This window comes from Aphelocoma coerulescens, chromosome 2, assembly GCF_041296385.1.
Source record: "Aphelocoma coerulescens isolate FSJ_1873_10779 chromosome 2, UR_Acoe_1.0, whole genome shotgun sequence".
NCBI classification, from domain to species: Eukaryota; Metazoa; Chordata; class Aves; order Passeriformes; family Corvidae; genus Aphelocoma; species Aphelocoma coerulescens.
The window spans coordinates 5,272,793-5,290,356 of record NC_091015.1 but is presented as its reverse complement, the minus strand read 5'-3'; the positions used below and the strand labels follow the sequence as shown (position 1 = coordinate 5,290,356).

The 17,564-nt window shown below is 42.2% G+C and overlaps 1 protein-coding gene across 1 annotated transcript in view; it reads right to left on the bottom strand.

Annotated features, from left to right (window-relative positions):
• The window catches only part of LOC138106188 (sodium channel protein type 5 subunit alpha-like), a 215,865-nt gene that overhangs the window by 123,827 nt on the left and 74,474 nt on the right, over nucleotides 1-17,564 (bottom strand). Inside the window, exons 8-9 of the mRNA XM_069006337.1 lie at nucleotides 13,481-13,544; nucleotides 285-426 (exon numbers count right to left, since the gene is read on the bottom strand). Coding sequence (XP_068862438.1) covers nucleotides 285-426; nucleotides 13,481-13,544 — 206 coding nt within the window. The remainder of the gene's footprint in view (nucleotides 1-284; nucleotides 427-13,480; nucleotides 13,545-17,564) is intronic.

Here is a 17,564-nt window from a genome sequence, read left to right as displayed (position 1 = left end):
TGAACTTCATTTAGACTCAGGTGAATTAGTGTCCTTCTCTCAGCACCACTTTTTCTCAATTTGCCCAAACACCCAGCCTAATGTCTTCGGATATCATCACTTTTAATAAATTAATTGTAAGAACTGACTGTCCTCCTCCAGAAGATCTGATCATCCTTCTCTAGAACACACACAGAGCAGTTTACCTAATAACCAGCAATTCTTTCTTTAACTATTATATATGCCACTGTAACAAGATGATGTGTTTATTTATACTTCTTAACAGTAATAAAATAACCTGATACCTGTTGGTAAAGACGTTCCCAGTAATCTTGAGTCATAAGACGGAACAAGGAGAGAAAGGCCCAGCCAAAAGTATCAAAGCTTGTGTAACCATGGTCAGGATTTTCCCCAGCCTTCAGACATATATATCCCTCAGGGCACGTGCTGCAAAACATCAAATACAATCTATGAGATGCATTTTATATGGCTCCAACATGGAGAAACTGATTTCCAGGGAAACACATTGAATGCTCTTGGTTAAGAGCACAGGTCATCAATGGTAAATTCCTTCACTGTGTAAAACCACAGGAAACAGGTGATGCTACTTCATGATACCAAAGGTCTTTGCAATCTTATTTTTACTTTGAAAGATTAAACAGAGAAATAATAACCATAGCACGGGGTGCAATGGCAAATAATACCACCTAGCACTTCATATATTTGGAACAGACTGGAATTAGGTGCCTAGACAGGACTTTAGTACTTAAATATAATTTCTCTTGGCACTTTACTAATTAAGAATCAAAAACCTGGTGTCTCCTGTTACAATTGCAGATAACACTGTGATGAGGAACCTGCTCTTTTGGTTTCACAGCCTGACACTGGCTGGACACCACCAGCCTGTGCTATCAGAGCACCTTCCTGATTGCTTCCTTTGCCTGACCTCACTCACCCCCCACAAGGATTAAATCTTTAATCTAAGAAACCCAGGCCTTTGTTCCACTCACTGCCACAGTCTGGGGTCATGACATTTTTTCTATTTCTGCCAGGAAAAAGCTTTCCTTGTGTGTCTTGTAGATTACTGCATTAAATGGCATGCAGATAGTATGAATTTCACTGGCTCTCATTAACCTTTGAGGCTCTTTACAAGTAATTTTCTAGCCCCATATGCCAGAAGAGATAAAAAACGCTCTCAGTGGTACTGTGTAAGCACTGAACTGCATCATCAAGTGAAACACAAGGCAGAAGAGATCCTGGGTCAAGGTGCCATCCTCTCTCTCAGAACAGATTAGTCAGAAACCCCCTCGCCTCCTGCACATCAGAAGCCACTCTCCAAAAATAAGGTATGACCCATTAGAAACTGAAGACACAGAAATATGCAAAGGCTTCCTTCTTTATGTATCCTAGGAAGAGACTATGAGATCAAGTGGTCTGGAGCCCTATGGTATCTGGGAATTTTTTGGGTGAAAACTAACATCTGAAGAAGCAGATCTCAGCAGAATGTGCAGCTACACCAGCTCTCCCTGTTCTCCTTAGCCTTCAGACAGAGATGAATCTGGTACAATTCCTTGCAAATTCCAGCTGCCACAACTAGGGATGGCTGGAATACGAGGGATTTTGGACATCACCAGGCAGGTAAAGTGTATAGTTCTTAGCTTCATTTTCTCCTAGAAAAAAATCCTAGAGTTTCTCAATCACTGCTGTTTTATACTAAAGCAGAATATTGCCACAATTTAAAACACAAAGAAGAAATACAAATAATGCAAACTAATTTTTAAAACACCAGAAAAAAACCCTTGAGAAAGCAGAGTATGCCTCAGTATAAAAATTGGTATTCTTTTACTTTAAAAAATATAATTTTTATACAGATATAAAACAAACTTTTAAAGCACAGGATAGCAACCTGTATGGTATATTGAAATGAGAATATGTTGCTATACAAATCTGTGGTGTCTGCCACCACCCTTAGACATTCAACAGCACTTTTAGAATCTTAATTTTATATCAGTAGTGAATCACAAATTTTAAAGTAAGCCTGCTTTGAACGCTGATAAAAGGAGTGCTGAAGCATTGCAAAATGTGTGCAGATCCTTGTTTACAGCAGTTTTCAGAAAAAGCAATGAAAAATGAACAGCTGATGCTTAGTGAATTAAATGTAACACACAAGTGAGGGTATAAGAAGTGATTCTGTCACCTTAGGTAGAACCAAGATAGCTTATACCAGCTGAGAATTTAGATAACAACAATTATATCTCACAAAGAAAGAAAAAGAGCCACTTCTAATTTTTTCCCTGCCAGTCTAGAAAAGCCTCCTTCTAGATCTTTCCTACTTTGACTGCCTATTTTTTCCTAACAAGAGCCACATTTGAATAAAAAATACAGTAACATTACTGAGTTAGAAGTTAATAATGTGCAGAAATCTCCTACTTTTTCCCCTTAAAATATGCAGATGCACATTGAATCTCTCTTGTATACCCATGTCCTTTTTTGAGGCAGCCTTTTTCATTAAATCTCCTCTCTCCCAAAGGCAGCATCTGCTGTCACTCTGCTGTAGAGACATGAGATTTCTGCCTGTGATCTGCTGCTGCAAAGAGCCTTCATCACCCGTGACGTGCTACTCAACTGTTCAGGAGCTCTGAGAAATGGATTCTCCAGGCTCCTGAGAAGGAAATTCCCCTTGCTGGCTCTAAGACATCATGTCTACACAGGACATGAACATTTCTGTAAGGCTGATTATTTCTGCTGTGACAAAATGCCTGCTCTCACACACTGGGCTTGGTTGGAAACTTTGTGATCATGTCCAGAGGTGCAGAGTCCTTTCCTTCATCTCCCACAAAAGAGAAATCTTGAGTGGCTCCATTGATCTGGTCTCATTGTTCGTATTTTAACCTTATTACTAATGACTAAAACAACCCAATGCAGCTGAGAGAAACTTGCTGGTGGTTACTTTAATAATGGACTTAAGCCTGGGCAGGGCAGTCATTTGGAAATTGGGCTTCATCTACAATAAGTTGCCTAAAATCTTAGGCATAATGGAAATTTTTCCATTAATATCAATTAATGAGAAGGGTGAGATTTTCCTCTGAATCTCAATTAGTAGAGATAATTTCCTCTTCATCTCTTCACCCTAGAACAAGAGCCTGAAAGAAAGGGGAACATTAGGAACACTGGGTTGTATTTTCATAGGAATCTCTGGGCACAGATTAGAAGATACAAAGTCACGCAGGTTCACTGCCAATGTTGCTTTCTAGGGAAACTTCTGATGAAGAAGAATATTCAAGCAAGTGCTCAAAGCACTGCACTTTACTTGGAAAGCTGTAGGACATGGAGATGCAACCCCTCTGACTGTGAAAGTGAGCAGCGGTAACTCAGAGGAATATTTTCTGTTTATAATACAATCAGCATTATAAATACACATATAATACAGTTTTTCATGTCTCATTCTCTCCTTATGGGTTCTTTTCCACTGTCTGACTCTGCAGTGAGTGGTTTAACCCCAGCTGGTAGCTAAACCCCACAGAGCTGCTCCCTCACCCCTGCCTCAGTGGGATGGGGGAGAGAATTGGAAGAGTAACAGTGAGAAATCTCGTTTGCTGAGATGCAGTTCAATAGGACAGAAAAGGAAGAAAAGAATAATAATTTAAATAATAATATATTAATAATTACAATAATAAAATAATTAAACTATACAAGTGATGCTCAGTGCAGTTGCTCACCCTTTGCTGACCAATGCCCAGCCAGGTCCCAAGCAGTGCCCCAGCTAGCTTTTCCCCCAGTTTACGTACTGAGCATGACTTCATACGGTGTGAAATATCCCTCTGGCCAGTTGGGGTCAGCTGTCCTGGCTGTGTCCCCTCCCAGCTCCTTGTGTCCCCCCAAGCCTCCTCACTGGCAAAGCATGAGAAGCTGAGAAGTCTTTCACTTAGTAGAAGCATTTCGTAGCAACATCACTGTGTTACCAACATCAATCTGATCCTAAATCCAAAACACAGCATTGTAGCAGCCACAACGAAGAAAATTAACTCCATCCCAGCTGAAACCAGGATAACATACTTCTCTAATACTGTTTTCAGCTTTAAGAGCATTCAAACGAGGTGCTGCAGCATGAAAAGCATGAACTCCAGCCCAAAAATGCTGTTAATGTTAGCTTACATCCTTCTTACAGCAACCAGATACATAAGACAGAATTTCCTACTTGTCAACTCCTTATTCCTGCTCACCCTCCTTTGTGGCCAACAGAGAGATAACCCACAGGGTATGGGAATGTGTTAAAAATACAGAGAGGAAAAAAAAATGCTGCTTCCCAGAAAAACACTACAGAAATTTAGGTGTAAGGCTCTTACATGAGAATATTATTCTGCAACTGACACCATTTCCTCTGAGGATTTTTTTAAGGAGCCTCAAGATTTTACTGAACCTTCCTCCATGTATGACATTAAGCTTACCCCTTTGGATTTTTTAGCAAACTCTTCAGCCTCTTTTACTTCAGGGAAGCATTTGAGAGTATTGTACTCTCCTCTGATGCACAGAGATGGGCAACAACAGCAAGCTACATAAATATGCCATCCTCCACAGGAGCGTCACAGGATGCTGTTCAATTGATCACAATAAAATTAGTGTCATTGATTTGGAAAAGTTAAAAGCAGCAGCCTACCTACCTATCCATCAGGCTGTAATCAGCACTGTAAGCTGGCATTGGTACAGGAAATTAAAGGACATAAGAAACAGCTTTGGTTTAAATAACACAGGCTGGGAATGCCAGAGAGTTGTAGCTGAGGGGCATAATTACACAATGCTCTGTCTCAAGAGTTTAATCCAGGCAAGCCAAGCAACCTGGTGATCCAGGCTACAGTGGCCAATAGGCTTGGGCAATAAAAGATTTGTAAAGCAACCATGCACTGGATTGTAACAACCAGATCCTGAGAATACAGGGAGGGTTGTCCATGTGCTACCAGGAGTCAGCATCAATGACATCTGCGGGGTGAAGGCTGCACTTCCCTTGAGTTTAGGTTCCAGAGGGACACTCTGGCTTGCTCACTACGAAGCAAGGCAGCACATACCACAGACACAGCAAAAATTAAAAAAGCCAACCCCAGTTTTGGTAAGGGTCCCTCACTGTTCCTGCTCAGGTCACACCTTAAGCCTGAGAATGCAGAAATCAAGATGAAAAGTTTACAGCTGATGTCTTTGACACATGGCTGATTCCTGGGGAATGGAAATTACCCTGGTCGCTGGAAATGGAACCTCCAAGGTAGGGTTTCAAACCCTGCAGACTTTGAGGGACAGACAATGCCCATGGCCTCCATGGCTGGCTGATGAGCACAGTAGAGTCTTCCTCAACCTGCCTCATCCTGCTAAAGTCCCCAGAACACAAAAGAGAGGCTTAAATTTCCTTTAGACCACAGACCTGAGTATTTTTCCCTGCACTTTCTGTATTTTCTCGTTTCGCTTGACTTTGAGGGAGGAGACCAGCAGCCACATCAGGAGTGCCTACTGGGGGGAACAAAGATCCTTAGACTGACATTTGCTCTTACCTGAAAAAATTAAACTACCCATTCTAAAACAGGAAAATATTTTTAAAAATGAATGTTGTAAGGGTATCTGGGCATGGAGGAGAAAGGGGCCAAAAGCCAACAGCACTTCATCCAAAGCCATTGATATCAGTGGGTGCTTGATGTGCCTGAAAATCACAGGTTTCTCTCCTTCCCCTGCTCTTTCTTATTTTGTAATATTAAAGCCTAATCATGGTTAGAGGGTCTAACTATTCCCCACTAATTACAGTCTAAAAGCCAAGATCTGACTTGCAGTGGCATGCTTTGTCTTGGATAGGTCTGACCAGGAGCCCCCAGCAGCTCTCACTCCAAGCATCCAAACGGACAGAGAGAATTTGAAGGACGTTTTTAAAAGCAAGGGAAAGGGTGCCAATTGTCTGAAGTGACGGAAATGCAAGCAAATTGAACCATATGCTGCAGGGAAAAGGAAAAAAGAAAGTGATGATGACAAAGAAGAGAAGAAATGCTCAGAATAAAGAGCAACATCAAGCAAGAGTTGAAACTGGAGGAGAAAAGAGAAGGAGGTGCAGGCTTGCTCACAGGCTCAGAGCACCCACTGACCTGTGCATGCTGCTGACTTGTATCCAGGAAAAGTTTCAGCCTCCCCCACTGGCTGCTTGCTCAGGCAGATGGAAAAGCCGCGGATTCAGCCTGCGACATCAGAGCCCTCCGCGCACGCACGCGGCAGAGAGGGGAACAACTGCCTGCCCTGCAGTGTGCCTTGTTCACAGCCCATGCTGCAGCCAGGCAGGCAAGCTCCCATTTCTTTTGACTCAGTCCAGCGGCCAGACACCGGATCTTCTGTCTAACCCACCAAACAAAATGTAGGGCAATAATTTATCATCATAAAGATAATAGTAGATTACTGCCTAATGAAGGCTGTAGCCTCTAGTAAGTCTGCTTCTCTCATGTGGCTGATGAGCTTATTACAGCTTTGACTAAGAGGTAATATTACCCCTCCTTAAGAATTGAGTGGATTTGGATTTAATCCCTACTGCTGCTGTTTGACCAGAGACAGGATCTTCCAAATACACCACTGATCCCTAGGAATGGGGACTGTTATTACTGTTCCTAAACCTTCATAATACCTCAAGTCATGCCCATGGCCCCTGTAGCACCTTTGAGGTGTCACAGCTGCTTTCTGGTTGTTTAGCATGTGCAAGCAAGAGGCTTTCTCACCATGAGCAAACCACCCTCACTCTCTTGTCGCTGTAGCCAGCTCAGAGTAAACGGAAAAGCTGATGTAATTTACATCAGAATCTAGGTAAATTCATTTAAGTTGTGCTGCATAGCCTGAAGGTTTGAAACAAATTCACTAATATTGCTTGATAATCTGGGGTGTAATTATGTTTTTAACTCTAGTAGTTTAAACAACACAATTCTTTCCGAAATACCCTTGCTCTGGTGACATTTGAAGAGGACACATTTGGAAACTGCATCCCCCTCCTCACTCAAGCAACCTTTACAGCCTCTCCCACTTGTCAGCCCAGCTGTGCCCCATCAGGCTGCATTTGGTGAGGGTAATGCACACACCAATCCCATTGGGCATATGCCAAAGCTCCCAGTATCCCATTCCCTAGGATGGACCCATTCCTGCACCAAGGTGAACACCGGCAGACCATGACCTGCCTGACAAAGCTAGGTAGTCCTGATATCACTTGCAACCAGGGCTTTCTCCTGACTTTACCCATTGCTGTTGCTCCCCAGGAGTGTCTATGTGCAACACTTCCACCCCACTCATCCATGGACTGCACCTCTGAAATGCCAAACCTCCAAGCCAAGAGAGCTCTTCTCATCCTAACTTTCCATTATCCAGCACAATATGGCCTGAATCTAGGACCTTCTTAGAGAAAACAATTGATACCAACAACAGCAATAACAATACCACCACAGATTTACGTTCAGGCAACTCAGGGCTTCAGTGGTCCTCACTGCCAGCAGCAGGACAACAGAATCAACTGAGTGCACTTTTCCCTGGTGCAGCTCCCCAGTTTCTAGTGCAGTTGGGGTTGTGTTGCTGGAGGTTGTTTGACACGTTCTGGCAGACATACATCCTTCCAGGCTCTCCCCTGCCAAGGTCTGGGTGAGAGCTGAGGTAGCACTGGTGGAAGCACCCGACAGCAGCTCTCCCCCTCAGCACGGAGCATGTTTCTTCTCTACCCTTGAGGGGTGTGATAAGCCTTTACAAGGGGCTTTAAATCACGTCGTGGAGGATGCATAAAGGCAAAGGAATGTTACTACAGCTCAGAGAGATCAAAGTGCTGCCTCGCTGTATGTGTAAGGAGCGCGCTGACAGGATGGGGATGTGGAGAAACTGCCACAAAAACACTGCTTTTGGTGCTCATGGAGACTATGAAAACAGGCATCTGAGGCAATTTTATGTGTGGGTATTAATTACCTTAGTAAAATGCCACAACAGAAAAGCAAACAAAGGGTTGGTTTTTTTTTTCTGATGATACCTTAGAAAGAGTTAGGACTGACACAAAAACTTTGAGGAGCGCTACAACACGTGGTCATTCCTTCATCCCTTATACGCAATGAGCTCAGTGACAGAATTTACCAAACCATAGAGAATCTTGCCCCACAGTGTACATTATTTTAATGTATCCTGTTAAGAAAAATCAAGGTCATAGTGAGAATAAAGGTAGCTAAAGTTTCTATAGCAACAGTTACTAGGATGCAGTTGCCAAAGGTGCTTTCTTGTTGTTCTGAAGTAGATTTACTGACTGCTTTTCCTTCCTGTTCACTAGTCTTTTTTGGTAGTATCAGTACAGACATGATGCAAATGTGCTTTCATTGTCAGTATGATCTTGTAGACTAGTCCTGCCCATGAGCTGAATACACAGGACATATCATGTGCAAGGGAAAAAAAAAAAAAATTAAGCAGTCTGCCCTTGAGATCCAAAGGGGACATAACTGACTTAAAACACGTACACTTTTCTGAAAAGCCAGCTCCTTGTTGTAATTGCAAGTGAAAAAGTGAAAAGAAAGAATTTAAGTTTCTCTTTCATGTCTGCTTGTTTACTTTGTACATTGACAGCATCTTGTCTCTTTCTCCTAATGGACAAATTTCCTTGCTATTTCTATTGCTCAACCAAACCTTCAGGCAGGAGGGGAAATAAAAACAGCAGCCTAAGCATAGCAGAAAAACATCCCTGTGAAATTACAGCAGGATGAAAGTGGAAATGCTTTAGAGCTGAAATGTATCTTCCTTTCTCACAGACAGATAATTCCACGCTGCTGCAGCCCAAAATCTTTACTCTGTGGGGAAGCAGGGGACTCTGCAGTGCTGATCACCTCACCAAACTGGATGGTTAAATGTCACCAACAAGGGACAAGCTGGTACTGCACTGGAGGGTTCTTGTGGCCTGACAGGGATCTGCTCCACTCTGGGAATCTGTTCTGGTGGCAGCAACCTTGCATTGGTGGTGTGCTCTAGCAGGATGCCTTGTTGGATCTGAAGGTGTGACCAGGACTGCAGCTCCTCCTGAGAGCAAGGGCCTTGGAGCTCCCTCACTTCTTGCCTGGTGTTGCCTTTGTCCCATCGCCTGGGGCCAGGCACCAAGTGCTGCTTTGCTCTCGCTGCAGGTTCTTTGTTCTTGCTGTAGGTCCCTGAGCACACCCCAAAGCACCACTTCCAGCTACCCTTCCCTTCCCAAGCCTTCCCTTTGTCACTATCACCACAAATACTCATCTGTGGATTCGTGGCAATTTTGCACTGCAGGGCCATTTTCACACAGTAGGGCAGACACATAGGATGTGCATATATATATATATATATATATACATATAAATATATGTACAGTGGTGTCTGCTACTCTGCACCTTCACAAATCATGCTCCACTTGATGCTAGGGCTTGATTTCACTAAGGACAGAGCAGTTTCCACCTTCTGCTCCTACCTAAGGTCTCTCAAATACTTGATCACTATGCTGGATCTTTACTGCCCCTTCCTTGAGGCTGAAACAAGGTGTTCAAAATTGGATAAGCTACATACTGGGGATTAAATTGAAAAGCTAATTTACAGAATTTGTAATCCGTTTCTAAAATCAGACTATTTGAGCTTTCTCCATTTATTTTAAACAAATCAAATAGAAGAAGCTGGAATTGTAAAGAGAAACAAATTGTGTATATCCCAGTGCAGCCACATCCAGAAGAACTAGTAAATTTAACCTTGAAATGCATTTAAAAACATCAACAACTCTGCAAATACACTACTTTTTCGTTGGTTTTTTTTGTTAAGAGAGCCTTACTGTTAGCACTGCTCCCAGTCTGACCAATCTGTGACACACAGAGAATTTTTATCAGTGTAGTTTCCCGAATGTGCTCATTGTGAAACACCAAGCACGTGTCACTTTGAGCCAAAGAATATCTTTGATCACAATCATTTGATTTTCCCTCTTCTCCAAAAGTTACTTCTCATTTCCATTGTACTCTGTTCCCTGTAAGCACAAAACAAATTCCTGCAGTACATCAAGGGGGAAAATGCAGTCAGATAAACAAAATGAAAAGCAACAGGAAAGTGCTGTTTGATTAAATGAAGAAAAGTCAAATTTCAGGAATCAAGAAGAAGGTTTCTGAAGCATCACATGGGAAATCTCACAGAGAGATTAGCCCTTGTGCACCTAAGAAATTTGCCATCTCCCTGACATTCCTATCATGTCTCTGCAGCATGGTTTTAACAAAGATTCTTGAGGTTGCCTGAGCATATCTAAAAACGCAAATAAATGTTTTTTTCCTTATATCTGCCAGGCCAAGTACTAGAGACATGTTTGCTGCAGCTGAGTGACATACATCTATTCAAATCCCTTCTGAACTGGAATCAATATTAGCTAGATCCATTACCTCCTGCTTTATTGGCAGCTTGGGTGCTTGTTCAGAAAACAGTCCCTCCTAGTAATGTAATAAAGCCCCCACCTTGGAGATAATTAGATTGCCTGTGATATAGAATCCACTGATGATCATTTCCCTGCTGATTTTGGCTTGCTACTCCAGCTCAGGTTGCAGTCTCCATCACTGCACGCCCTTACATTAGACCACTCGAGTCTCATCACCTAACAATTGCCATAGCAGATTTATTATTACTTTTTTTTTTTAACTCTTCCATAATAACAGCAACCAGACAAACCTCAGAGTGTCATTAACATGCTTTTAAAAATGCACTGAAATGGCTTTTTCAATTACCTCAAGATTTAATATCCTGGCCACAACACACATATCCCTCACTCTAACAACAAATCCTTCCAGGAGAGAACACACGACACTGCCCTTCCCTGAATTTCCTTTGGGTCCTCAGTGTTTCCCAGAGGCTGATGAATTCAAGCTCCAAACTGGGAGCAAAAGCATGTTCCACAAATACTATGAACACTCAGACATGGCCTTGCCAGCTGTCTTTCCTTACCACACCTTCCTGCTGCCTTGATGGGTTCCCAATTTAAGTGTCCTCATCTGTCATGAATTTCATTACTAAAAAAAGAGGAAACCACAGCCTGATGCATTTACTTCCTCTTAACTCCCCAGCCCTGATCCTGCAGTGCAACCTGCCCCAGAAAGTCCTAAGCAAGCAGATTTTGGTTTACCATTGAACACTCTTGCTCTTGGCTTTGATCATTGAAGGGTGAGAGAAAACAAATCCACTTGTTAGATACGTCAGCCTGTAAATGATGCTTTCCCTGTCCCAACAGGTGGGAATATATGACTTTGCACATCCCCTGGGGCCTTAGGATCATCTTTCCAATTATCTTCCTGTCTTTAAACAACGGAACTGGATGACTGGCAGTTACTCTGTGCAGTGTACAGCAGATGAGACAACACTTGCTAGTCCTGAGCTAAAAAAACCAGTGTAAGTAGGGATATTTATTACCCATTTTTAGGCATTTAAACTCAAACCTTACCCAGTGGTATTAAATACTTAACTAAAACAGCAAAAGGCTGAAGAAGAAAGAACTGAGGCATAAAGGGAAAGCTGGTTTCCCTTGATGTCACAGACACTGAAAGTTTAGATGTATTTATCAAAACAAGTACAAGAACACTCAGTTCAAGGGTGGCAATTTCTTCCTCATACTCAGGAGCTGCAAGTTCTCCCCTGGCTGTTTCAGGCTGTAACTCTCTCATGGGCACAGTGCCTCCACCAGAGGTTTTCTCCTACCATGGCTTTTTGCTGACACGCTGCAATTTATTAAGTTTCCTGGGAAGGAAACAGGGTGGGTTTGCCTTGCTAGAAACTAACCCTTAAATCCATACAGGCTGCCAATATATAAATACTCCAAGGATATTGGATTGGTATTTAACTTCCCACCAGCTGAACAATTCCAAAGCAGTAGTAATTGACTCTTTCAGCATTGCCCATGAGCAGCAGCTTTCCACCACCATGGCTCAGGTCATCAGCGAGAACAAAGGACATTCCATGACACAAAAAGTATTGCTGCTGTGCAGAACACTCGTTTTTCCCAATGTTATTGCCCATTGGTTTGCAGAGGCTGAGGTTCACCAGCACAATGCAGATTGCCAAATCCAGGGATTCTCAGGAAACATCCCCACAGCCTTGGAGTTCTGCCTGAGCCTGGATAAATGCAATGTATTACAATCAACAAAGGGCTTAATTAATGGATGCTGACATCGTACCTCCCGAGGAACAAACAAAGGGGAAAGCATGGCCTGCTGCCCAAGGATCTTGGAGTCTAACCCAGGCTGGCAATATGGACCAGACACACCAGGCCTGCAGAGGGAAGGCTGACACTGAGCTTTCCCTTTGTCTGATGTCAATACAGATACAGGCAGTGGCAGCAGAAAGCTCTCCCCCGGGCTTCCCCAGAAAGCTCTCCTCTCCCCAGGACCTCAGGGCTTTTCTGTCCACAAGCAAGTTCAGATTTTATCTTCCCTTCATCTTCCTGCTGCCTCCCTGCACACACATGCCTTCTTTCTCATTAAATTCTTCCTAAGTTAAACCCTATTTTTCTGCAGTCTTCAGCATTTGGTTCTACCAGCTCAGAACATCTCCCTCCAGAACTAGATCATCTCACCTCCTCCTCTCTCTTGGCTTAAGACACCCATCTCCCTGGTTCAGATGCTCTCATATATTTGGCTCAAAAGCTCCTCTATCCCACCACTCCAAGGTATTTTCCACCTTTTCCTACAGTTCCTAACAGCCTGCAATCTTTGCATGGCTTTTAATTTTCCTCTGACCACACAAGATCCCATCTCCTTCCATCCTATCTGAACTCTTTCACTTCCATCAAGATCATGAGAAGCTGTCAAATTAAATCACACGCTCTGACAGTGCACTTGGACCTTGAGGATGGGATGCAGGAGGAACCACTGGCATCTATAGATGGCAGGGATATGAATGAAGTCCTTTGTGCAGAGGATGTTAGCACACCCCTGGATCTCTTCACTGTCTATACAATGAGAAAATTAAATACACGTAGTCTACAAACAAATCAAGTGCAAATGTAGATCACAAATCTGAGTACCTTCCAAGCTCCAAAACATGCTATTTTTGGGACATTTGTTGATTTGTTTATCTTCCTTTGCCAAAAGCCAGGAATTCATCATCAGTTTAAGTCCCTCCAGGCTTTCTGTTTATAATCCTGCTTCATTTCCATTAAAATACTCTCCACTCAGCCAAAATGTTACTTAGTTTTCACGATTTTTTTACTGAGAAGTTCAAATGTATTGAAAAAGAACTGTAATAAGGCCCCTAAAGGTTTTAAACCTGAATAACTGACACACAGAAACTTCTCTTCCCTGCAGTTGAGAAGATTGTATTACTATGCACAATATTGTCATTATCCTCTCTCCGATTATGCCCAGACACAAGGAAGTTGAAATATCTACTTCATGCTGGTGGAAAGTGGACAGAACTAGAGGAAAATGTAGCAATAATAATAATAATAATATTAGTAACAAAACCAGACCAGAAGTGAAGATATTTCTAAAGTACTTACCCAGCATCAGTGCTATTGCCACACAGTAACACATCTTCTGTACCATTCTTTATGAAATAGTTCACTGCAACAGAAATAGAGAAATGGCTTTTCAATAAACACATTCTGGGAATGATAACGTTCCAAAATATCATCCATCAACCAGCATATTCAATTGGGACAGCAACTGAGAGACGAATGGCATGCTTTTGCTTTGTTTTGCTAACTTCTATAAATTGGAAAAATAAATATATTTTTTTCAAATCTCTGTAAGCACTTGCTGTTTGTATTCTGAATCTGACCAGTTGAATAAGGTGGCAACGGGCTGTGGGCAAGGTTTTTAGGAAATGCTACTCAGCCATGTCCCTCTCTGTTCAAACCAAGAACACTGCTACTAAATTCTGTAAGTGTAATGAAACCACACCATATGCTATCCTGTAACTTTTAGTCTCTACACTGAGGAGACACATATTAATTGAAGTCTGTGGTAGAAATTACTGAATCATAGGTTAAAAACGTAACCAGCTATAATTCAGAATGTAATAATATTAACAAAGCAGCCCACTCCCTCAGTCTGGTGGATTCTGCTCAGCGTAGAAAACACACAGTATAAAGCAAAAGAAACAAAAATGCACGCTGTTAAAGATCAAACAAACAAGGAAGTATTCACAAAGACAAATATTTATCACTGTAGTCATCTCTAATGGCAATGGAGAGAGATAGACACTTCTCAAGGGAGACTCGGGAGCAAGCTAAGTTTAAGTGCTGTGGCTCATTCCCGGGCTGATCATCAATAAGGCTTAAGGAAATAAGCATCTCCAGGCTAATGAGAGACTTTGCATACACACTTCTTCTTCTATCCCCATCCAACCAAGTCTAACATTCAGAGTAAGTAACAGTACAGGAGGCAAATTTCTTCTCAAAAGGGTAAGAAAAATCTGTGTTCCAGAGGGAATGTGAAGAAAAGGAGATGTTCTAAGGAACATCTCCAAAACCTGGATGGTGGCAGGGAAGAACAGATAAAAGCATTGCTCTAGAAACATAATAAATTCAAAATGTAGGTGTGCTGCTCGCTGAGGAAAGGTGAATATTCTGGTGTGGTTTGCTGCAGCAGAGAGGACGTGATTCCCTCTTGACTAAGATGTGATGGTGGCAGCCTTGCACAGTAAGGCTTTGTGAGCAGAGGGGCCTCTGCAGATGCTGCTCACAAGAGGTTCTCCATTCCAGGCTAACCCTCTGTTGTGAAATGTTTTAAAAATCAAGAGTGACAGCTTATCCAGGCGGGCTATGCAGAGAATGCTCAATGGCTCAACCACCGAACAGATGTGCTGTGGCTTTCTCCGTAAGCTGCGAGCAGTGGAAAAGCCCTGCTCTGCTGCATGCCAAGAGAGAATTACTGCCCAGGAGCTTGTGGTTACAGGGGCACGTGATGGTGTTCACAAGTTATCAGAGCACAGATCCTGCTCAGATTGGATGCTTTTCCCCTTTGTCTGACATGTGGGCTTTCTACAGAAACGCCTTGTGTGACAGCAACCCTCAGGAATTGACTATGGTTAAGGGTTGGTGATCAATCACCACAGAACGGAGGAGAACACCATGTCTGCATCACCTTTCACCCTCCAGTTCTTCTGCAAAAAGACTTGTGCTTTTCTCAGGACAGGTGGCATCTTATTTGGGATACACAGAGTTAGTGACACAAACACACCAGACCACTTTCTCTCCAAGCTAGATGGTCTTTCAGGTCCTTTCCAACACAAGCCATTCTATGATTTTATGATTTGAGGTTTGATTGAAATTCTGGAGCACAGTATTGGTTGAAAACCAAAATGACATCTCCTGGTCAGCTAAATCAGAAGATAAGAACAGAGTCTGAGGACAGAATTAAGGAGGACAAGGATTCTCTGCGTGCAAACAAGAAATTTGCAATCTCAAGAACAGACAAAATTCTGTTGTCTGCTGTTGACTTAAACATTTACATTTCTAAAACAAGCAGTAAGGCAGATGCAAAAAGCCCCATGAAATGCAGGGTGGGGAACTGGTGTGTAGGTGCTGCTGGGAGGGGACATCTTCACCATGGGCTCTGTGCAAGGAGGTGCCACAGCCACTGTGACAAACCTCAGGCTGAGGAAGATGCGAGCCCCTGATTCCCCTCTGAAAAATTAAAGGGGGATTAGAGCTTTATACCCAAGGAGACAAATTGCTGCATTATCAAAAATGTGCACAACAATCAATCTTTCCTTCAAAGCCTGTTGGTTTGGATTTCAATCAAGCCTGCTGGGCAATCAGAGGGCTGCAAGAAGCAAACAGGTTTTCACTCTTGCTTTAAAGAACAAACCACCTTGGTACCATATAAACCCATGGCCTCAGCTTCCCATCAGTTAACTCTAACGTGGGCAAAGAACTAGAAGCTCCTTTTTTGGAGAGTAGAATAGGATTTTCTCTCTGAAAACTGCTCAAACTGAGCAACACCACCTGAAAACACAATGATTTTTCATTGCCTTGGAAGATTGCAATTAATTTTTGGGGTTTTTTTTGTTTTCACTGAAAAATTTCAGCTTGTGATTGGGAAAAAAAAGGAAAACAAATATGGAAAATAAAAATGAAACCCTCTATTTTAGGTGTTTGCTTTTGGTTTTTGATCTTTAATTTTTCAAGTAAAATTAAGCCAAAACCATGATATTTGTAGCACCTGTGTGTGTATATAAACTTTATGCAACGTGCCACTCTTTCCAAAGCAAATGCTGATTTTTTTTTTCTACCAGCTTTACTAAAATATTGATGTCACTGTTATAAACAATACATTGCCTTTTAGGAATTTTTCTACAGGAATTTCCAGAGCAAGGTAACTATCTGGTCATATTAAAAGAACTAAAAATGGTCTGAATAGCAAGGTCTCCTGGAGGACCGTGATCTGCCTCCTACACTTATCAAAGCAAAAAACACTGGCCATAATTTTAAAGTCACTATATGCAAGTGATTAAAAACACAAATTCCCCATGAAATTCTATTTCTATTTTCCAAATTCTATTCTTGCAATATCCTCCTTCCGAAGTCAGTTCCTCATCATTTTGTCTGTTTCATTCCACACTTTTTCTGATTTTTCAGTTTCTTTCAGATCTCTGTATTGCTCCCTCCCACAACAGGTGATTCTAACAGAGCAAACATTCACAATATCTCTACTTGTCACATTAACAGAAAAAAAAAAATGCAAACTTCCTCAAAAAAAGCATTTTCCAATTAAAAATATGCTTCACCTTATGCTTTGCACACCTCTGTCACTCAACTGAGCAGAAAGCCAGTAGGGTACATAGACTACAAGGTAGAAACCTTCCTCATTTCTGTGTGAAGGAAAGCAAAACTTTCTCATTCAGAAAAGTAAAAAATGTTTGAGTCAGCTTAGAAAACACAATTCCTGCCTCCAGTGTATGCTCCTCCTTTGAAGGCCCTACCGAAATATTATTTTCACTCATCTTACAACAAATTAATTCCAATTTAAAAAAAACACCCCACCAACAACCCTATATATTATCACACTTGCATAAAGAGCAACATTCAAATACCATTAGTCACTGCCCAGAGAAGAGTCCTCTGGCTGACTTTCTAACAAAAACTTCAGAGAGGTGTTTGTTATCTCGGACTATTTATTGCAGCCACACGGGCGCTCGCTGCTTGGAGACTTTCTCCCTGCGCTGGGGCTGGCACAGAGCACTGACAGCCACCCAATGTCCCGATTCCAAATTTAAAATGCAGTTCAGAAAGCTCCATCTCCTTACAGTTGTGATACGTAGCACAGAAAGGGAACAGACACCACCCCCTCCTCGCCCTTTCGCCCACGGGTGCAAACACACTTTGCCTCGTGCTAATACACAATAATTAAAACGAATCCTTGCTGCACTTGCTGTGTGCACACTGTGTCACACACGGCGAAGCCTCTAATAAATGAAATTGAGTTTGAAGATGAAAAACATGCCTCACAAAAGCCATGGAACAGGCTGTATTAAGGGTGTTATTAGGGGAGAATGCTTGGGAAAAAAAATGGCACTGCCGGTTAGTTCTCCTTGGCTAAAAGGGGTTGCAAATAATTATAATAATCAGTTACTCTCCT